Below are 21,555 nucleotides of genomic sequence, written 5' to 3' on the forward strand. Positions count from 1 at the left end.
TTTAAATTAAGGAAGGTGTATTTACATTCATAATTATTTCTCGTTTGATTTTATTTTTTCATTTTTTTGTCTCAAAATTTTTGTTAAATAAAAAAATAAATTATTTAAAATTTTAATTAATTTATTTATTAAAAGGAAGAAAAGTAATGGTAATTTCAAAATGACGGTTGCCAAATCTAACTGAATCTAACTGAGTGATCAGCAAAATCTAACTGAATCTAAGAGTGATGAGTGTAATAGATAGCAATCAGTCAAGGGTTTTATATTTGACTTGACAGTTTTTTTATTTAATTATTTTTATATTACGTAATATTAAATTTTGACAAGTGATGAAGAAGGTTAAATAAAATTATTTGTTATTGTTTATTTTTATGGATAACTATCATAAAAGTTTATTAATTATTTTTATTTATTTATTCTTTTGAAATTAATAATTTTTTTAATAATTATATACAAATTTAGTAAAAAAATTAAGAGAATGAAAAATAAGAATTGAAGAGAATTAGTTAATAATTAATTATTTTTAAAAAAGTATTTGCATTTTTTTGGGTGAGAATTCATTGCAATTTTTTATTAAAAAAAATATAAATTTAATAAGTTAAATTATTAAAATAAAATATAAATAAAATCTAAATAAAACAGAGTAAAATATAGGGTTTAAAAAAAAACAAAATAAATTTCTAAATAGAGTTTTCCTCCAACATTTTTTATTAAATTTTTTTAAAAGGAAAATAAATTTAATATTTAATGAAAGTATGAAATAAGATAATTGATTAAGTGTAAAATTGGAGTTTAATGTTGAAAAGTAAAAAAAAGAAATATAATTAATTATATTTAAAAGAGTTAGTTTAAATAATTATTTTTTTTTTAAAATCATTTTAATTTTTTAACCAAAATTATAAAGTTTTTAATATGTTAAATAATTTAAATAACATCTAATATAATAAATCTATACAATGGCACTAAAATATAAAATATAAAATTTTAAAGCAATCAAATAAAATATTTTTTTAAATAAGGAGTAAAATTTGAGTTAAATAATGTAAAATATTTATAATTATTTATAAAATTGATATTTAATGAAGGTAATAAATTATGATAATGGATAAGTGTGAATTTAGGTTTAAGAATGAGAAAAAGTAGACAGTAGATGAGGTGAGGTACGACGTGTTTGACGAAAAATCTGAAAATATATTTTTATTTTTTTACCTTATTATACAAATTTTTAATATATAAAATAATTAAAATTAAATATGGTATAATATAACAAAATCTAAAAATGCATATAAATTTAGAGTTTTAAATAAATGTAAAATATTTGTAATTATTTATAACATATTTTTATAATAAATTTTGTAGTTGAGAAAATTTGATATTTAATGGAGATGAAATTATGATAATGGAGTAAGTGTGAATTTAGGTTTAATGATTACAAACGGTAAACAATAAACGAGGTCCATAATGACAATGGATTAAGTGTGAATTTAGGTTTAATGATTACAAACGGTAAACGAGGTGTATGATGACAAATTTGAAAAGATATTTTAAGTTTTTTTACTAAATTATATAAAATTTTACTATATTAAATAATTAAAATTAACACTAGTCTAATATAATAAAATCTAAACAAACACAAACACAAACACACAAAATTTAAAGCTTTAAACAAAAAATAAAAAATAAAAAAAATAAAAGTTATGTAAAATCTTTTAAATTTCTTTTCTCATCATCTATATGTGAATTCAGCTCTCTAACCCTCTACTCTAGCTCTTCCTAAACTCCCTTTGCCGATCATGATCAAATCATCAGTATCTTTATTTTTCTTTAATCAAGAACAACAATTCTAGTCAATTCTTCATCCACCTCAAAGAGCATTACAGTTGAAATCGTTTGTCAAATTTAAGTGTTATTCATCTTCAAATCCTTATATATTTAGGTTTTAAATATATTATTATGCCGTTTAATATATTTACACAAATGTTTTTAAAATCTCATATCTCCCTTCTCTCAATGAATAGAGCTTACAAATCTTTGATCTAGCTTTTCTCAAACTCTTATTGTCGATCAAAACGTGAGTGTATTTTTCGTTAATCAAGATCAACAACCCTACGTCTAATCTTTATTCATCTCAAAAAGCTTGAACTGTTTACGGCTGAAACGTTTGTCAATTTCTTTAAATTTGTATATATTTGATGTGTTGGTGAATACTCATTTGAATGACTTCAAAGTATCTCTAATAACATTTATAAATTTAGGTTTTAATTTGGTCTTTAAGTTTTTTTTTGGATCAATTGATAGAATACAATTGTTTATAATATTTTACTTAATATTGAAATATGTAAAATTTGTAAGAACATAAGTAAACTGGTTATAATATTTTACTTAATATTGAAATATGTAAAATTTATAATTCGTGGCCGACGATCACATCAATTAAACAACTGTAACAACCAATCACAAACGTAGAACCACAAACATCATATTTGAATATATGCATGCCATTTATTATTTTAATCAATTAAAACAGAAGAAGAGATAGGACATAATAGAAGTTTATTTTTTAATACTTTTTTATTGTCATTGTTGGAAGAAGACAACAATTATAAGCCGCACACGTTTTTTAATGATTTTTTCTAGAAACAGGAAACCTAACAGAATTATTTATTTTATAATAATATAAATATAAATATTAATATATATAATATTAAAATATATGTTTATATAACTTTATGAAAGATTTTTTTTTTTTAAATAATAATATATATAACAGTGTCCGGCGAGTATTCTTTAAAACCAAACCAAACCAAACGAAGAATGTACGACAGTAAAAATAGAATGAGGTGTGGGAGCATTCTAAAAAATAATGGTCTTCCCAACCAAAAAAATAGAGACTTATCCATGGAGTAATCTGTGGGGGGCAAAATTGTATCATTTTGTTATTTCACATTTGTTTTTTTTTCTGATGACAAATTCTAATTAGTTCAAACCATTTACAATAATTTTAAGCATTGCCGAATATTATTCGGCATATTTTCAAGTCTTCAAGTTAATCTTAAAAAATTAGATCTTTTTTTAGGATTCTGTTTTGAATAAGAGAAGGATGATTGTTTTGGAGTGTTATTCTGTCCACCTATGTTTTTATGTCATTAAGTAAATTACAATCTAAAATCTAAAATCTCTTGAGACTCAATTAACACTAAAATGTATGCTATTTAAATGGAAAAACAAAATAATTTCGAAAGGGTGTCGGTTAATCCTCATTAAAAGTGTGTTGTCATCTATATTTATAATGTTTGTATTCATTCTCCTCAAGAGTCTGATAATAAAAATAAAGAATAATGTTTAAATATTTTGAGAATCTTATAATTCATTATTTTGTCATCTAATTATTTGAGATAATGTTAAAAGTTTTAAAAATCAAGAATGTCTAAACATTTGAGACCTTGTTTCTTTCAATAAAGTTTTTCTGTCAAAATGGTATATTAGATTTGCAGAGCCGAATAGTCTTTCACATCGATGATCATATATAAGTATGGTCGGATTGATATGATTGGTTTACCTAAGTGTCTAATTATTCGGCGATATGTAGCATTTAAGGATAATTTATTCTACGTAAAAAAGTTTTCGCGAGCAGTCCAGATTCATTATGGGATAAATTTTCGATCAATTTTTGTGACGAGATTTGGTATAGTGTCAAAAGTCTAGTTGTAACGCATCTGAGTTTGCTTATGTTACTGTAGGTAGAAATGCCACAATTAATGATATTTTTTATCATCGGTCTAGTGTTTCGTTAATTGAAATAAATATAAAAAAGATTAAACATTATGGAGAGTATTTCCATAATATTTTTTTTTTCTTTTAGTAAGACAAACAAGTGTCAATATCTGAACAAAACAATATGCGTTGGCAAGACATATATAGCTTTTATTTGAGACATTGCTAAAATTTGTTTGCTAAGATTATTCCATGTGATTTTAGATGGGAGAAGTTTTAGAAGTAAAAAAATCATCTAATATCTCATTCTTTGGATGAAACGTTATTCATAGTGGATTTTTTACGAATGACATGTGAATGAAAAAATGTTCTATTATGATAAGTTGTTGTTGTATGTGTCACGAGTAGGTTAAATTGTCAACTCACTTACTTTTGTATTACCGTAGGGTGACTAGTATTTAAAATTTTTTTGAAGTATTATTGAGATTCATTGGGTGATGCGCGGATCTTTATATAGTTGTTGAAAAGTTTGAATTGATGCGGCTAATATGAGAGATCTACATATTGGGTTACAATCTCATTTATTGGTGGACTATCTGATTAAAAAAATATTATTGAACTTTCAATTATTGTAGTCGTTTAATTTGTATAATTCATAATTATATTAATTTTTATTTTATTACTATTTTTGTTGTGCTTAAAGAATTTGGTTCATTTTTAATATAAATGAACTACTTAAAAAGAAATATATATATCTTTTTTAATGCCAACTTGAACTTAAATAGTTAGAATTACTTTTACATTTTATTCAAATTTCATTTCTACTTACCAATTCAATCAAGCTTTCGCCTCCAAATCAAAAAATAACTAAAATTGTATAATTATAAATAGGAGTGGATTGATATATATTTTCTTTTGATACTTAAACTAATAGGGCGAAATTTCATTCCCTAGCTACACACCAAGTCGAGCAATTAATTATACGTACAATAATATGGGCTTTCATTCTTTCTTCTTCTTCACCAATTAGCACCACAACACTCCCAGCATTTTTGAGTTTAATGGAAATATATATATATATATATATATATATATATATATATATATATATATATATATTACATGCTATTTTTCAGAAGAGTCAAATAAGAAAACCAACATAAGAATTAACAATTCATTCCATTAGCCATTGACTTGGCTTCTTTTTGAGAAGAGCAAACAAATATTTAACAACACACCAGATAATTTAACATAGTTTTCTTCTTCTTCTTCTTCTGTCAATGAAAATCACTACTTTAAAAAGAAGGAAGAACCGGATTAGCTCAAAAGATTTATTCTACAACCTCTTCTTCTTCTTCATCTTCATTCTCGACATACTTCTTTTACCATTAATTCTTCACTTTTCTGCAAATGTAGTGACTAATTAAAGGCTAGCTGAAATGGAACAAGGAGAAGGAGAAGATCAACAACCTTTTCCCACATCATAATCATCATCATCATCATCAGCATCAAGATATTCTTGCTCCTCTTCAGGGACAGGCTGAAGCTCTGTCTCCCCTGCTGCTGCTGCAACCACCAATTTCTTATTCACACTGTCCTCGCTATCAAAACATTCATCATCTCCCTTCTCCTCGTATCTAACTACCACCACCGGACAAATACAATGTTGCACACAGTAATCACTAACACTTCCCAGCCTTCCAATTTTGCTGCTGCTGCTTCTTCTTCTTCTCTTAGCCCCACCAAACCCTCGGCTCCCCATAATTACAGCACTCAATCCAAGCCTTTCTACCTCCAAACAAAGGCGTTCCTTCATGTCGTGATCTTTCACTATGTGGATCTTGAAAGGGATCTGTGCATCGGCAAGTGGCTGGGCCAGATCGGAGGCCTTGGCGGTGGTGAAATGATCGAAATCGTGTTCGAGCTTCTGCTGCGATTCCTCGGTTGTCGGTGCGGCGGTTGGTCCTTCGACGGCTCCCCAATCGGCGCCATAGAGAACGGAGGTGGGGCGGATATGGAGAAGGATGACGGCGTCTCCGGGGCGGAGATAGTTTTGGACGGCCCAACGGACAGCGAACGCACTCTCGTCACTTAGGTCTACGGCGATCGCAATACGGCGGTGAGCTCCAGAGGTAAGGGATGACACCGACGACTTGGTAGTAGTATCCATGGCGATTGGCGATTGCGTTTTGGATACTTGAGAGATCGTTGTTGTATTTGGCAAAGATGAAAAAACTAGAGGACCCCCTTTTATGGTTATGGGCACCGTCTCTTTCATTTTAGACACTTGTCAGTTTTCTATTATTATTATTATTATTTCGCTATCAAAAATATCTTCAATAATAATTAAAAAGTGACAAAAACCAAATTGGTTTAATCATCAATCACCGTTATGAAACTTTAAAACCTCCAAGATCTTATCAAATGAAACTTTAAACAAAATATGTATTCAAATAGAAACTAGCAGCCAAAGTATTCAAATTGAAATAACAACTAATTAAACTATCATTTGAAAACCACACAGTTATTATAATAGAGGAGACAGGTAGTGATTATGAACCAAACTTCAATCAAAGATTATAGAAAGAGATCACTCTAATATGCTGAGTTTAGTCAACAACTTCCTAACCCTAAAACCAAGTTGAAGCTTTGATTTTTTCTTCAAAATGATCTTCACAACTTATACCAATTGCTTCTCTCTATTTCTATCTCCCTGGCCCGTCTCTCTTATATGTTCTTTCTGTCTGGTTACCGGTCCGAAGTCGTTGGGCCTTGCTATGCTTGGTTGGGCCTTTGGAAACCAAAAAGAAGAATGTATTCGGCTATAGGGGCTAGGTCTAGCTCAGCTGGCCTCCCTTTACCGGGCTGACTCGGTTGACTTTGTTTCATTTTGTAAAATAATTTTATTAAGTTAATTTTAAATAATATTTCTAATTGATTTATTCTATTTTATTAAAGATATCATTTATTAAGTAGTATATGCACATTTTGTTTATGGTCACATATCATCTTGTATAACTTGATGAATGTATGTGTAAATTTATAAAACAAAAATTATCAAAATATACATCCTTGTCTATAAATACAGCAACCATTCATGCATGGACCTGCCTAGCTTTTAATAATATTTTAACATCATACATTTTTTAAGCATTATTAGTCTCTTGCATATAATTTATGTAAATTGTTATTGTATATTCATGACATTTCTTTTACAATTTAAGTCGGTGATAATCAAATTCGTTTTTACACCTATTTTACTCGGTAAGATTTTGGTTAAATAACTAACAATTAATTTCATTTGAGTAATTTGATATTTATAATATAACCTTCTTTTTTTTTAAGTATTGTAAATTTGTAATAACAACAAGCCTGTCTGTCAATCACAATATTTTAATTACAAGATCCCTGTTTTTAGTTGTCAACAAAGGCTGATCTTCTTGATTATGTATGTTTTTAATAATGATTATAAAGGCGTGTGGGTATAAAACTTTGAATGGAACTCAACTCTAACTATTGAGTAATATTTCTTCTTCATTACCCTGCAATGCAATGCAATGAATTTCCTGTTCCTGCTAATTCATGTGATCTTCAACAACTTTGATCGTTCTTTTCATTATTAAAACAGAGTGTTAGATCCTTCCCTTTAGGATCGTTGTGAATGATATTCTTAACTATTATTGTAGTTGCCTCTATCTGCTCTTCAATGTTTCCTTCTGATTCATCTTCTTCTTCTGTGTCCTCAACCATGGCCCATATGAATTTTCAAAGTCACCATTCGGTTTGTGTGGGCAAAGATCATCACCATGATCCAATCTTCCACAACAATAACAGAAATCAACAAGTTTCTCGTATTTGAATTGGATCCATCTGGGTTCCATACCTTCTCTTATCAAAGTAAATCCAGCTTTCAAGGGTGACTCCACCTTAACCATCACTTTCACTCTTACGTAGCTTCTACTTAAAATCTGTTCATCATTGTCAACATCTATCACTCTTCCCACTTTCTCACCAATCTTTTCCCCAGATTTTGCATTCAACATGCATAAAGGAAGAGACGTAATTCTAACCCAAAACTGTACTTCTGAAAAGTCTACCTCATCAGCAGCTAGCGTATCGTCCCAATGTTTCAAATTTAAAATGCAGCCATCAACAGTCCACGGACCATTCTTTAATGCCCATTTCCTGTGGAATTCAAATTTGAGGTAGAAAGCAAACAGATTGTCGTCATACTTGTAAGCTCTCACCTGTTTCAGAGGATACCAATTCATTTTCATCATTTTTTTTACTGCAGAAAGTTTGGCCCTCCCTTTGGTTATGATTCGTCCCAGGATAGGAGGTGGATGAGGGCTTTGCATATCATGATCCATAACAGAGAGGAGATCTTTGAGAATTGAATCGTGGGTTTGTTTTGAGATCTGGGATATTAATTATTACATGGATGGAATTGGAATCGCTCGCGAAGAGAAAGTAACGGAAAAAATCTCTGTAGTATGTAAAGAAAGGAACCGTTAGATTAAGGAGACTGACATATGAGTAACGGTAAAAAAAAAAAAAGCGGTTTCGTGTTTCCTCATAATAGGAAAACCCTAATGGGCCATTTAGGAATTGTCAACATGGGCTACATTTAGAAAAACAAAAGAGTTTCGAGAATAAAACTTTGATATTAAATTTAAGAGTAATGAGTCTAATATATTATAAATTTAAAAGGCATATGATATGGAATAGTATCAAAATGTTAAAATGAAAATTTAATTAATGTTAAGTATAAAAGAAGACCCATAGCCATATGATATGTAAGTAGTACGGATGCCATATCATGAAAGCAGTTGAATTGTATGGATATGGATGTGTATGATCTTCTAACCCAATCTTCCAATATCTTCTAATAAGGCTGTGTTTGGTGGGTCCAGAATCCAAGATTAATGAGAAAGCGATTTATCGCTGCAACTGCTGGAAGAGTTTATTTATTAGGGACCACACCAAACGGTACCTTAAAAAAAAGCATGTTATTAAAGTTCCCTAAAATAACACACACAAACCCTATTTTTATTTTTTAACGGTTTATCCTTACCGACGACATTTAATTATTATTATTAAGAAACCTCCTTTTCTTTTTTTCCCGCGCGCTGACCAAACCAAAATGTGTTAGAGAGAGAGAGAGAGGACAGCAAATTAATTATTATTATTTGGTTTTGTCTTGTCTTGTTTAATCAATAAATAATAATAGTGTTATATTCCTTAGAGGAGGCTGATAGACAAAAGAGAATAATAATTTATCATCCTGAAATGATCCAAACCCCAATACCAAAGTTTTATTTTGTCCACAAGTACCCCCATTGTCTTCCTATTTTAATTTAAACATCAAATATATTATGATTTTTAATTTTTCAATCAAAAAACTAATCGAAGGATTTCTTTTAGTGTTTTTTGGCGATAATAATTAATTAAACTAATGTAAAGAAAAAGGACAACTATGAAACCGTTGTTGTGCATTGTTTTTTCTTTGTTTGATTTTTGGCAAAATATAAATGCACCAGAGAGTAGACCGGAGCCAACCGAACCAGACCGGACCGGGCCATTCATTTCATTGACCAATCAGAACTGTGAAAGCTGAAATGACTTATCGACGACGACAGTCAGTCTTTCGACGCTTCGACTCTCTCAGTGTTTCCGTCGCCGGCGCCGGCGTTGTTGTTATGCTTATAATTTCATCACCTCCTCCCACTCCCAGTAGCGTTGTTGTGTCGCCGGAGCTAGAGCTGGACCATTTCCGATCAAGAACGTTCACCGCCGTGATGGAGCTTCTACAGACCCTGTTGTCCATAATGCATTCATATTCCTCCATCACAATCTCTTCCACTAAATCGTGACACCTAACCAGTTCATCCTGCATTAATTAATTTAATTAAATTAATGCATTCTTTCTTAATATAATAAAAATAGTAATTAATTAATTAATTAATTAATCTTCTACCTGATCCACGTTTGAACAGTTCGAGATGGCCTTCTTAAAGCAAGCAAACTGCAATGGAAATAGCGTGTGACAGGCAGAGAGAAGAGAAGAGGCCGCCATTATGGATGGTTTATACTCTAACAAACTCACGTCTGCATTAATTAATTAATTAATTATATTTCATTAATTTAATTTCATGTGGAGCTTTTAAATAAATAATTGATCATAAGGTACCAGCTTGAAGTTTGAGTATGATATGATTTGCACGAGCTTTGAGTGCCTGTGTTAATGGAGGATCCCTGAATTTGAAGAGAGAGACGAAGAAATTGATGAAAGAGAAAGGCGTAACAGAGCGCATTCTCCATTTCAGAACTCCCAGAATCAACAACTCCATCCGATGTATCGATTTTCTCTCGAATATAATCTCTCCTCCTCCTCCTCCTCCTCCTCCTCCTTCGTCATCATTCTGTTATATAGTCCATATCCTTCTCAATCAATCATTAATCCATTATAACATCGATCTTACTTACTTACGAATTACGATAGAATAGAATGCAAACCTGCATATCAACGGAGGAGGAGGAAGAAGAAGAAGAGAGGTCTGATGATGATGTTCCTCCCATCATCTTCAATGCCAATGAAACACATGAAATAGCGAGAATCCGAGATAACCATGGTTTCCTTTCCTGGATATTCAACAAAAAGGTTCAATCTTTAATAGAAAAAGGAGAGAAAGATCGATCTGAGTAGTAGTAGTAGTACCGGAATGCCTTGAGCGGAGAGGAATCGGTCTAGATAAGTAATGGCGAGATAAGAAAGATAAGGAGGAGTGAATCGAAAAGAGAAATGGGTCATGATTAGAGAGACTGCTTCGTGACGAACAGAGTCGTGGACGTTGTTATCGGCCTCTGAGATTTGAAGATTCTGTAAATAGTCATGGGGTGGCATGTGATCTGATTCGATGTCGAAAAGAGAAGAGATTTGGTGGTGGTGGTGGTGGTTAATTAGATGCAGGCCAAGAGGATTTTCAAGATCGAAATCCTCCATCATCATCGAAGAAATCAAAAATGGATGATGATAAGAAGAAGAAAGAAGAATGTGTGAGAGTTGGCTGATCTTATTACTTAAAGAGAGAGAGAGAGAGAGAGGCCTTCATTCCATTCCTGAAAGAGTAATTACTCCTCCGTAGGTAGGTGATAGAGTATTCGGACGGCTGTAGCTTCTAGGTGGAATTTCTATATCTTTGACCAAACTAACCTACATTTAGTTAGCTAGGTTTCAATTATTAATTCTTTTCTTTCTAACATATTATTTGTTAAGATTATTTATCCACTATTAACTTATTAAAATTATTTATTTCACATTATTCTAATAAAGTGGTTGGGTACACTATACCTCCATCCTATATACAATATTGTAAAAGATTGGTAAAAAAAATTATATTGTTGTCAATGTTATTTTGGTATATTCTCAATATTACTATTTTAGTATTATATATTTTATATCTAATAATATTAAAGTTTAATTATATTTTGATTTAATTTAAATATATATATATATATATAAATAAACTAAATAAAATAAATCTATTAAGATTAAAGAAAAATAAATAAATACTTTTAGAGTAATTTTATATGTTAAAATTTTTTTTATTAAGATTGGTTATATGTTGATGACAGTTTTGTTTTTGACTGAAAAGTTTCTATTAAAGGAATATAATTTTGAAACTAAAAATAAAACATAATTATTTATAAATATATATATAGATATATAGATATATAAATTTATATTTTAATTTATAAATATTATTTTGATAATTCAATAAATATCAAATTTTAAAATATCATACTTTTGTTGTACCAATAATTTTGGTATTGGTATTGGTATCATATATACCATATAATTTCATTTTTGTTAATATATAAAAAAATTTGATAAATTTATCATTAATCATAAATTTCTAAGGGGACAAGGATTCTAGGGTGATTGATTCACGAAAGCTATTATCTACCAATTCTGCAATAAAAATAATTTTGGAAATGAATCAAGTTCCTTTGTTTCCCCTATCCAAAATTATTTTTACCAGCTTGTTGATATATTTTTCAAATATTGTTCTCTCAACAATAAACAAATAATGAGCATTATATAATTTTAGTGTGTGCCAGCTTTAAATCAAGAAGTTGGATCTAATTGAATATGTTTATGTAATTAAATTAAAGTAGGGGCTTGAATCTTTGATGCTAGCTAATTCAGTAAGGGAGAGAGGTCCCCAATTAAATTCAGAGTTACAAAAACAAAGTTCCAAACCAAACAAAACCGTATTCTAAAAGTCATGCCAAGACTTGCCAGATAGCTTTTTGTAATTGAGTGACCAATTTCCCCCCCCTCAAAACTAGGCTGGCTCTCTACATTTTATAATTAACTCAAAACTTTATCTTTTTTATTATGTCACCTTCTTAATTACTCCTAATTAATAACAACATTTATATTCATATATATTATGCTTCTAGTTTGATTAATTCCCCTAAAAACAAATTAATTAATAATATATCCTCAATGTCAAAAGATTAATTACAACTGCGTGTTAAGCTATATTAAGCCAAATTAATATAAATGGAAAAGGCATTGCATGTGTTTAATAGGTCAATTTAGAAAAATGGCTGATGTTTATTTATATTAATTAATTTGTAGTGGTACTGGTCGTAGTTTTAAATTTATAGATTTCAACAATTATTTTAATAAAGATTAGGCTTGCTTGCTAGCTGTATATGATACATGCATATTATTATTATTATTGTATTTATTTTTCAGAACAACTTTTTTGTCCGGTCTATCTTGTATATATTATCATGCATGCCACAGTACCTACAAATTAAGCTGTAGTAGCAACGGGTCCATTTTTGGTCATATATCATCTCATCTCATCTCGTGATAATAAATATTTATCTATGATTATTATTTCGGTCACTTATTTCGTTACCAAAAATTATGCCTTCCAATTAAGGTGAAGCCAAATCCAACAACTCCGTATAAACAATAAACAATTGCTTAGGAAATAAATACCCAGACCATTTGTCCAATACAATAATAATGTTCTCTTATTATCTTCTTTATATTTTATTTTAAAATTCAATATTATGCATTCATCTTAATTAGGTGTATCAATAACTTAATATTATCTCACAAAAATTTGATTTAGATTATTCAAACTATATCCAAACCAAATCAATTTTAAATAATAATAAATAAAAAAAGATCTGTATTGACTTATTGAGTGGAAAAAATATGTGATGATTGTTTGAAGCCCCCATACATTGTGACTCTCATCAACAACTACTCTTTTGACTTAACTCACTAATTCATGATCTAATACTTTGACCAATGCCTTTCTCAATATATACTTAATTTATTTAATTTAATTTAATTTGAAAGAAAAAAAAAGATGAAAAAGAAGCCCCACAGTATACAGAAAGAAAGAAAGAAAGAAAGAAGGTGAGTAATAAATAATAAATAATAAATAATTAATAGATTATGTTTTTCATTGAAAAGGTTTGTGTAGCTAGCCCCACATGCAAAAGAACACAAGACTCTAGCTAGATCTAATTAATTCTTAGCCATAACTTACAAGAGAAATAATAAAGACTGTGTTGGAAAAAGTCAGATTTTTTTAATGTTTTTTTAAAGATAAAAAATCATTTTAATTGATCTAATTAATCCAAAATACTATATAAAGAAAATAACAATTTATTCAAATACTACTTCAACAACATTAAAGATATGTTCACCAAAACAAAAATAAAAAATAAACCGCAAAATAAACTGATAAATAGGGTTTTATATTAATCAAGATGAGAAATGAGATTCCTATGTAACTCAACTTTGTTTACTACATACATTTAATATAAACCTAGATTTGGCTTATTGAACATTTTTAATAAAATAGAGAAAATTTTCTAGCAAAAGAAAATTAACAATTGACAAAGAGTTGTCAAGAGAATGAGACAAAAACAAGACTACAAAAATGATAAAAATATGTTAGAGACAAACAAAAACATCTTTATAAAAATATGTCACAAAACACATACATCAATTTCACTAATATTATAAAGCTAATAGTTTAATAACAATAATTATTTCAATATATATTTTATTTTTTAAAATTTTATAGCTAAATATATGTACCTAGATGCACCTTTGTTCATGGCGCGCATCTTTCGTTTTCCTCTCTTTTCGTTTAATTATATTCCTTTTTTCTTCTTTAAGTAAAAAGTACTTAACTGATAATTAAATTAATGGGGTTCAGCTCATCGATTAACTATAACTTAGAATTTATATTAATTATCCACCCTCATAACTCACAAGACCATTACAAATACAAATTAAACTGTGCAAATTTAATAAATGTTATAATCATAAATAATAATAAATAATAATAAATTAAATATGCAAAATAAACAATTGATATAGAATTATATATATATATATATATATATATATATATATATATATTAAAATTATGACTATTTAATTAGTTTTTAAAAAAAGGAGAAAAAAAAGTTGTAGACCAATTAATGATATATGATCTTCAAGTCATCTGTAGAATGATGATAACAACGACCATAATGATTATGATCATCCAAATTAATTATTAAACCTAGCTATGTGATCTCTAATCATGGTTTATTTGACCTTCGCATCTATTGTGAAATAATTAAAATGTCACTTTCATTTAAAAACCAATCAAAAACTCATTAAACCTAAAATAAAAAACTGTTAAGATGCAACTTGGAGCTTGTTTAATGAAGGGTTCATTATCTGAATGATCATTTGAAAAAAAAAAGTGAATAAATTTGAATGCATGTAGTCATATTTGTTTGACTATGTACAATTGGTCTCAATTCCTTTATTGAGAATGGTTTCGATCTTTATCACCTTAAAAATATGAGTTATAAGTCTTCACTCTTTCTGTCATTATAGTAGAGTGTTTTCAACTATTTAATTTGATAATGAAATAGATCTAAAATGTAGGAAATAAATTATAAATGATAGCAAAAAGTAAAACATTTTGGAAAATAATTTTTTTTAGATGTTTGAATCATCAAGTATTAGTTACATGTAATAAAGATAAGTAGATAAAACATGAACATATCTAATACATTTATTTTATTAATGATTATGAAATAGGTAATTTTGAATGATTATTTGTCTTAATATACATTTATTTTTTATTATTATTTTGCATAATGTTTGATTAATGGGTTGAACTTTATATTTAAATTGTTAAAACTTTAATAAATCTATACATGTTTGTCCCACCACTAAAGTAAGAAAAAAAAAAAAAAAAACTTGTACTAAAATTTCACTTTTAAATCATACTATAGTCTATCTAGATTTTGTTAATTAGCTTTCCTTTTCTTAGAACTTTATTAGTATATGCACATTTTGTTTATGATCACATATCATCTTGTATAACTTGATGAATGTATGTGTAAATTTATAAAAACAAATTATCAAAATATACAGGATTAATCCTTAAGTAGTTTTTAATAATAGTTCATTCAAATTGGTTGGAGAGTAATTTTTTGTGTTAATATTTTAACATCATACATTTTTCACCATTATTAGTCTCTTGCATATAATTTATGTAAATTGTTATTGTATTTTGACATTTCTCTTACAATTTAGGTTGGTGATGATCAAATTCGTTTTTATACCTATTTTAAGGTACTTAACTATATATTATCTTGTAAGATTTTGGTTAAATAACTAACAATTAATTTCATTTGAGTAATTTTTTTTAAGTATTGTAATAACAACAGGCCTGTCAAACATAATATTTTAATACAAGATCCCGTGTTTTTAGTTGTAAAACAAAGGCTGATCTTCTTGATTATGTATGTTTTTAATAATGATTATATAAAGGCGGGTGGGTATAAAACTTTGAATGAAACTCAACTCTAACTATTGAGTAATATTTCTTCTTCATTACCCTGCAATGCAATGCAATGCAATGAATTTCCTGTTCCTGCTAATTCATGTGATCTTCACCAATGGTCTGAAAGAGATAGTTAGCATTATTAAAACAAACAGAGTGTTAGATCCTAATTGATTAGTGGCAATGGCCGCCTGCAGCCTCCTTCCCTTTAGGATCGTTGTGAATGATATTCTTAACTATTATTGTAGTTGCCTCTATCTGCTCTTCAAGGTTTCCTTCTGATTCATCTTCATCTTCTTCTTCTTCTTCCTCCTTAAATTCATCTATAATATCAACACTGAAGGCGCTCAGTTTTCCATGATCAGGTACATGTTCTTCTTCTTCTTCTTCCATCATGATCTTCTTCTTCTGTGTTCTCAACCATGGCCCATATGGGTTTACAAAGTCACCATTCGGTTGTTTGTGTGGGCAAAGATCATCACCATGTCCCAATCTTCCACAACAATAACAGAAATCAACAAGTTTCTCGTACTTGAATTGAATCCATCTGGGTTCCATACCTTCTCTTATCAAAGTAAATCCAGCTTTCAAGGGAGACTCCACCTTAACCATCACTTTCACTCTTACGTAGTTTCTACTTAAAATCTGTTCATCATCGTCAACATCTATCACTCTTCCCACTTTCTCACCAATCTTTACCCCAGATTTTGCATTCAACATGCATAAAGGAAGAGACATAATTCTAACCCAAAATTGTACTTCTGAAAAGTCTACCTCATCAGCAGCTAGCATATCGTCCCAATGCTTCAGATTTAGAATGCAACCATCAACAGTCCACGGAGCATTCTTTAATGCCCATTTCCTGTGGAATTCAAATTTGAGGTAGAATGCAAACAGATTGTCGTCATACTTGTAAGCTCTCACCTGTTTCAGAGGATACCAATCCATTTCCATCATTTTTTTTATTGCAGAAAGTTTGACCCTCCCTTTGGTTATGATTCGTCCCAGGATAGGAGGCGGATGATCAGGGCTTTGCGTATCGCGATCCATAACAGACAGAGAGGAGATATGTGAGAATTGAATTGAATTGAATCTCGTGGGTTTGTGTTTGAGACCTGAGATATTAATTCTTACATGGGTTGGATGGAAATTGGAATCGCTCGCGGCGGCGAAGAGAAAGTCGCTGTACTAACTACTTACTGACTGAAAGGAGGGAGACTGACTTTCGTGTTTCCTCATAAATTCATAATAGGAAAACCCTAATTAATGGGCCTTTAGGAATTCAATGCAATCTCAATATTATTAGAAATTAATGGGTTAGAATTTGTATTAATTATCCCACACTCATAACTCACAACACCATTGCAAATACAAATTAAACTTTACAAACTTAATAAATGTTATAAATCATAAATAATAATAATAAAAATGCAAAATAAACAATTGATATATAATTATATATATATATATATTATAATTATGACTATTTAATTAGTTCTAAAAAAGGAGGGAAAAAAAGTTGTAGACCAATTAATGATGATCTTCAAGTCATCTGTATTAGAATGATGATAACAAACGACCATATAATTATGATTATGATCATCCAGATTAATTATTAAACCTATGTGATCTCTAATCATGGTTTATTTGACATCTATTGTGAAATAATTAAAATGTCACTTTCATTTAAAAACCAATCAAAACTCATTAAACCTAAAATAAATAAATAAAAACTATTAAAGATGCAACTTGGAGCTTGTTTAATGAAGGGTTCATTATCTGAATGATCATTTGAAAAAAAAAAAATCTTATTTGATAAAAAAAAAAAAAAAGTACTGAATAAATTTGAATGCATGTAGTCATATTTGTTTGACTATGTACAATTGGTCTCAATTCCTTTATTGAGAATGGTTTCGATCTTTATCACCTTAAAAATATGAGTTATAAGTCTTCACTCTTTCTGTCATTATAGTAGAGTGTTTTCAACTATTTAATTTGATAATGAAATAGATCTAAAATGTATGAAATAAATTATAAGTAGAACCCTAGATGGAAGAGCTACTAATAACATAGGATTCTAGCTAGTTTGGATCTTAGGTAATAAATAAGATTATGGGTTATATATGTATATATTAATTAACAAAATGCTAGTTGTTGAATATATGAATGAATGAATGGGGGTTATGTTTTCTATGAAAGACAATAAAGAAAGTGTTGTAGAAATAGGCAATTAAGGAAGAGGCCAAACAACTCTTAATAATTTATAATAATAATTAATAAGACTAATTAATTAGACTATATAGTTTGATATATAGCTTTGAATAACGAGTTCCCTTCATTTTCGGTTGCTTCCTACTTGCTTAATCAATCTCTCTTAACACCAATATCATACATACACAAACCACATCTAGAAATTATAAACTATTTAAACAATTATCAATCTTATCTCACTAATATAAAAATATTTCCAGCAAACAAATATAGAAAAGACTAATAATTTGTGTTTGAGAGCTGCTTAATTAAATTTACATAAGTATTAATAAAATCAATGAATCACCAACCTTTGCCAATGAGCCACAACCAATCAAGGGTTACTCCTGCAAATATACCTCCAAGAAGACAAAACACTAGCAAATTACCCAAAGCATTCTGTTCTGGTCCCTGTAAAATAACAAAACAAAAACAGTATCCAATCCGTTAAAATTTCATGTTTAGCAAAGAGCAAGCAAACCAACCAACCAACCTTGTAGCCTTTTGGAGCGGCAGTGAGTACACAAACAGTTAGGTAACCGTTACTCAATCCCAAAAACGACGTGAGCATTATCATCCACCCCTGATCACCGTATTTGGCTGTGAAGTAGAATGCTGGAACAAGCAAGAAACGCCCAACAGTTGCTATCATAAGCCCTTTCCTCGATTCCATTCTCAACCATTTCACAAGAGGCACAAATCTCCCTATAAGATCCCACACGTTGTACATGGCTATCAAAACCAGAGCATACCTACATTACATAACAAACAAATCGTCAGCATTTCTTCTTTTCATTTCATTATAATATTCTTACTAAATCATTCATTTTCCTAACCATTCTCCCAAACTGTGTGATCCAGTATCCTCCGACAAGAATCCAGGGAAAATTGACAAGGTGAGAACATAAATCAAAAACATATCTATTGCATAATCTATGTTCTTCAGAAACAATACTTTGTTGCTCAGTCGTTGTTCTAGTTCAGGATCCTCTTCTACCTGCAGAGTGCAGAATCATGAGTTTAACCAAACAAAAAATAGATTTTTGTTTTAGTAATCACTCAACAACATTCATCAAACCTACTTGTTTCTTCACTAAATCAACTACTTTAACGCCACCAGCAGCAAGGTCGGATGAAACAGTTGTACATCCTTCAGATGCTGCTTTAGAACGATAATACTGTATAATTGGCAGCTTTGGGAACACAAATGCGTAGAGAAGTACACACAATAGCTCAAAGCTAGTGCAAATCGCAAAGAATAAAACTGCAACAAATAATATAATTAAGTCAGCATGGCAAAAATAAACAAGAAAATGCATGCGAATTAGTACTTACTAGCTCCCTTGCGCAATCCATTTTGGGAATTTTCAAATGCTGCTTTCGTGATAAGCCTCAATCCAGATGTTATCGCACCCGATGCAGCCAGACCAGCAAGAAAGGACTACATATACATAGTTAAAGAAAATAATTTCCAATCATTACTCGTAATAATAAGTGGTGGCTGATACACATTAAAAAAATACCAACTTGAAGTAGAAGAGGCTCCATGAACGAGAGATCTCCAATCATTCCACCCTGAGCATGAGCATCCGCAACACCGAATGCACCACTTATGATACAGATTCCAATATAAGTACCAATACCTCCTTTCCCCGACGTCGCTAGATCCAACTACAACAAAACAACATCAAGTTTTTTTTAAGAAAAAGCTTCTAATTCAATATTCAAAGTACTACAACACTTGAAGATCCAACTTACTACTAGAACCAAAAGGGTAGCTAAAAAGAAGAGCCAAAATCCAAATAAGTTCCTTCTCCTTGTGTTAAGTTTTGCTTCATTATAAATTAATATCGCAATAGTTCCCAGTGCAAACGGCTGATACACAAGTGTAAGAACCCTTGAAGGATGGTACCTCTTCACAAACAAGATTTACCAAACAATATTAGGTTAATCTTTCAAAAGCATTCCACTAAGGGGGGATGATGAAGAATATAATATTTACCGGAAACAAGGCTAGATAGTAATCTCCAATAGTGAGCATGCTATTCCAAGAGAATAGACATCCAATTCCAAGAAGCCAACATACAAACATTGCTGCATATTTACCCTGTGATTCAAAGCAAGCATCAATCCCCATCCCACCCCCTTTGATGCATAGATAGGAGAATTGTACAAAAATATTACGAAAAACAAACCTCTGATTTACTTGAAGACGCATTTGCATCACTGAAAGACATGGTTGATTCCTCTGTCAGAAAAAAACACACAAGTGAGGAACCGAATTAACTAGCACTGGTATCATATCACTGCAATTATACCAAATACCATTGGAAGTTCTTATCTATATCAATGGTACATGAAAATCGTGCTCTAATCAAATAGTTAAAGCAAGTTTAAAGAATATAAATTTGTAAACTGTTAAGAATACCCATCATGTTAATCAGAGGGAAAGCGACAAAACGACGGTGGAGATAACTTTATCAGAAAATAGATAATCTCAGAATCAGCTTTCACCTGACCTGAGTCTGAGAGAAGGGTTGCAGATGCTGCCGGAGGGATTGAATCGAGATTCCGGATCATAGGCAGTATATTAAGAGATTCAGCGGAAAAGGGAATCAGTATACTTACGAATCTGAGAAATTAAAGGAGGGATGCCTTCTTTTTAGGGATGAAGTTACGCATATAAAGAAAATAATCTCTTTTTTTGACGAAGACAGCTCCATTGAAATTTATCTTTCTTTCTTTCTTTATGCTTGACTTAACTAACAGAATTTTGCGGCTTTACCGGCAACGCACTCTGCGTTCCCATTTCACCTTTAATTTTTTAAATACTTTTTAAATTTAATATGATATTTTTTAAAAAATTTATTCATTTTTAAGATTATATAACAATAATTTGGGTGAATTTTCTTCTACCTGAATATTGAATTTAGATTACCATTATTTATGTCTATAATACCCCAGAATTGCAGTTTAAATTTAGATAATCTTCAATTAATTTATTTAAAGAATAATGACAATTTATAATTTCTATTAAAATTCAAGATTATTTTTCTTCAATTTAATTGACATTGAATTGATAGAAATTAAATTATCACATTTAAACTTATTCTATATAGATAGATTATCCAAAAGTTCTATTTAATAAATAATTAGATGTTTTACGTTTTTTAACAATTAATAAAAAAAATATGGTAAATAATGTATTTTTATAAATGTAATTTGAGAATGGGTAACAAATGAATATAAATAAGATTAATCACTAGATATTTTAATATTTTATTAATTAATAAGTTTATTTGAGAAAATAAACAGATAAAACTATATATTTATAGAAAATCAACTTTTCATTTTTACCTTATTTATTATTTACTTTAAAAAATATATATTTATACAAGAATAACATGCATGGTATTTATTTAAAAATAATAATTGACAGTAATGCTTATAAAATCATCGTATTATAAACTTATTATATTATATAGAGATATTATCCAAAATTATTTTTAGAGAAAAAAAAATCAAATCAACAGTAATTAAAAATTAAACAAACTTCTCTGACCCATTATAAATATAGATTAATTGTGATGGGTGATACTTTTTATTACAAAATGAAAATGAGAAATTTATTTAATATAAATATATTTTTGAAAACTGTCAATATTGTTGGTAATATCTGAATTTAAGAGTAAAAATAAAA

General features: G+C 29.5%; 5 protein-coding genes across 5 annotated transcripts; all 5 read right to left on the minus strand.

Moving 5' to 3' along the window:
• Positions 1 to 4,860: 4,860 nt before the first annotated feature.
• Positions 4,861 to 5,946, minus strand: LOC124940678 (universal stress protein PHOS32-like). Its single transcript, XM_047481210.1, has 2 exons — positions 5,185 to 5,946; positions 4,861 to 5,118 (listed from the first exon to the last, which is right to left on the minus strand). Exons 1-2 carry the CDS (start codon positions 5,882 to 5,884, stop codon positions 5,111 to 5,113), a joined length of 708 nt encoding a protein of 235 aa, XP_047337166.1. The 5' UTR covers positions 5,885 to 5,946; the 3' UTR covers positions 4,861 to 5,110.
• A 1,460-nt stretch (positions 5,947 to 7,406) lies between these two features.
• LOC124939735 (uncharacterized protein At4g02000-like) lies at positions 7,407 to 8,111 on the minus strand. Its single transcript, XM_047480176.1, has one exon. It carries the CDS (start codon positions 8,082 to 8,084, stop codon positions 7,407 to 7,409), a length of 678 nt encoding a protein of 225 aa, XP_047336132.1. The 5' UTR covers positions 8,085 to 8,111.
• Positions 8,112 to 9,337: 1,226 nt separating this feature from the next.
• LOC124939736 (putative cyclin-D6-1) lies at positions 9,338 to 10,858 on the minus strand. The gene is made up of 5 exons (XM_047480177.1): positions 10,433 to 10,858; positions 10,231 to 10,356; positions 9,905 to 10,136; positions 9,692 to 9,822; positions 9,338 to 9,604 (listed from the first exon to the last, which is right to left on the minus strand). The coding sequence occupies exons 1-5, from the start codon at positions 10,721 to 10,723 to the stop codon at positions 9,338 to 9,340; spliced, it is 1,047 nt and encodes a 348-aa protein (XP_047336133.1). The 5' UTR covers positions 10,724 to 10,858.
• A 4,834-nt stretch (positions 10,859 to 15,692) lies between these two features.
• LOC124940684 lies at positions 15,693 to 16,781 on the minus strand. The gene has a single exon (XM_047481217.1). It carries the CDS (start codon positions 16,653 to 16,655, stop codon positions 15,780 to 15,782), a length of 876 nt encoding a protein of 291 aa, XP_047337173.1. The 5' UTR covers positions 16,656 to 16,781; the 3' UTR covers positions 15,693 to 15,779.
• Positions 16,782 to 18,056: 1,275 nt separating this feature from the next.
• Positions 18,057 to 20,567, minus strand: LOC124938249 (equilibrative nucleotide transporter 3-like). Its single transcript, XM_047478661.1, has 10 exons — positions 20,375 to 20,567; positions 20,051 to 20,103; positions 19,858 to 19,962; positions 19,614 to 19,769; positions 19,383 to 19,526; positions 19,191 to 19,296; positions 18,938 to 19,119; positions 18,692 to 18,852; positions 18,349 to 18,607; positions 18,057 to 18,266 (listed from the first exon to the last, which is right to left on the minus strand). The coding sequence occupies exons 1-10, from the start codon at positions 20,433 to 20,435 to the stop codon at positions 18,159 to 18,161; spliced, it is 1,335 nt and encodes a 444-aa protein (XP_047334617.1). The 5' UTR covers positions 20,436 to 20,567; the 3' UTR covers positions 18,057 to 18,158.
• Between the last annotated feature and the right edge of the window lie 988 nt (positions 20,568 to 21,555).

The sequence above is a fragment of the Impatiens glandulifera genome, chromosome 5 (genome assembly GCF_907164915.1).
Source record: "Impatiens glandulifera chromosome 5, dImpGla2.1, whole genome shotgun sequence".
NCBI lineage: Eukaryota > Viridiplantae > Streptophyta > Magnoliopsida > Ericales > Balsaminaceae > Impatiens > Impatiens glandulifera.

Coding starts and splice junctions, on each gene's coding strand:
- LOC124940684 (XM_047481217.1), bottom strand. CDS start 16,655: ATGGATCGCGATACGCAAAGCCCTGATCATCCGCCTCCTATCCTGGGA.
- LOC124939736 (XM_047480177.1), bottom strand. CDS start 10,723: ATGATGATGGAGGATTTCGATCTTGAAAATCCTCTTGGCCTGCATCTA. Junction 10,137..10,230: donor CCTCCTCCGTTGATATGCAG/GTTTGCATTCTA, acceptor ACTATATAACAG/AATGATGACGAAGGAGGAGG. Junction 9,605..9,691: donor ACTGTTCAAACGTGGATCAG/GTAGAAGATTAA, acceptor TAATTAATGCAG/GATGAACTGGTTAGGTGTCA.
- LOC124940678 (XM_047481210.1), bottom strand. CDS start 5,884: ATGGATACTACTACCAAGTCGTCGGTGTCATCCCTTACCTCTGGAGCT.
- LOC124938249 (XM_047478661.1), bottom strand. CDS start 20,435: ATGATCCGGAATCTCGATTCAATCCCTCCGGCAGCATCTGCAACCCTT. Junction 19,527..19,613: donor CTACCCTTTTGGTTCTAGTA/GTAAGTTGGATC, acceptor GTTTTGTTGTAG/TTGGATCTAGCGACGTCGGG. Junction 18,608..18,691: donor TCACACAGTTTGGGAGAATG/GTTAGGAAAATG, acceptor TATGTAATGTAG/GTATGCTCTGGTTTTGATAG.
- LOC124939735 (XM_047480176.1), bottom strand. CDS start 8,084: ATGGATCATGATATGCAAAGCCCTCATCCACCTCCTATCCTGGGACGA.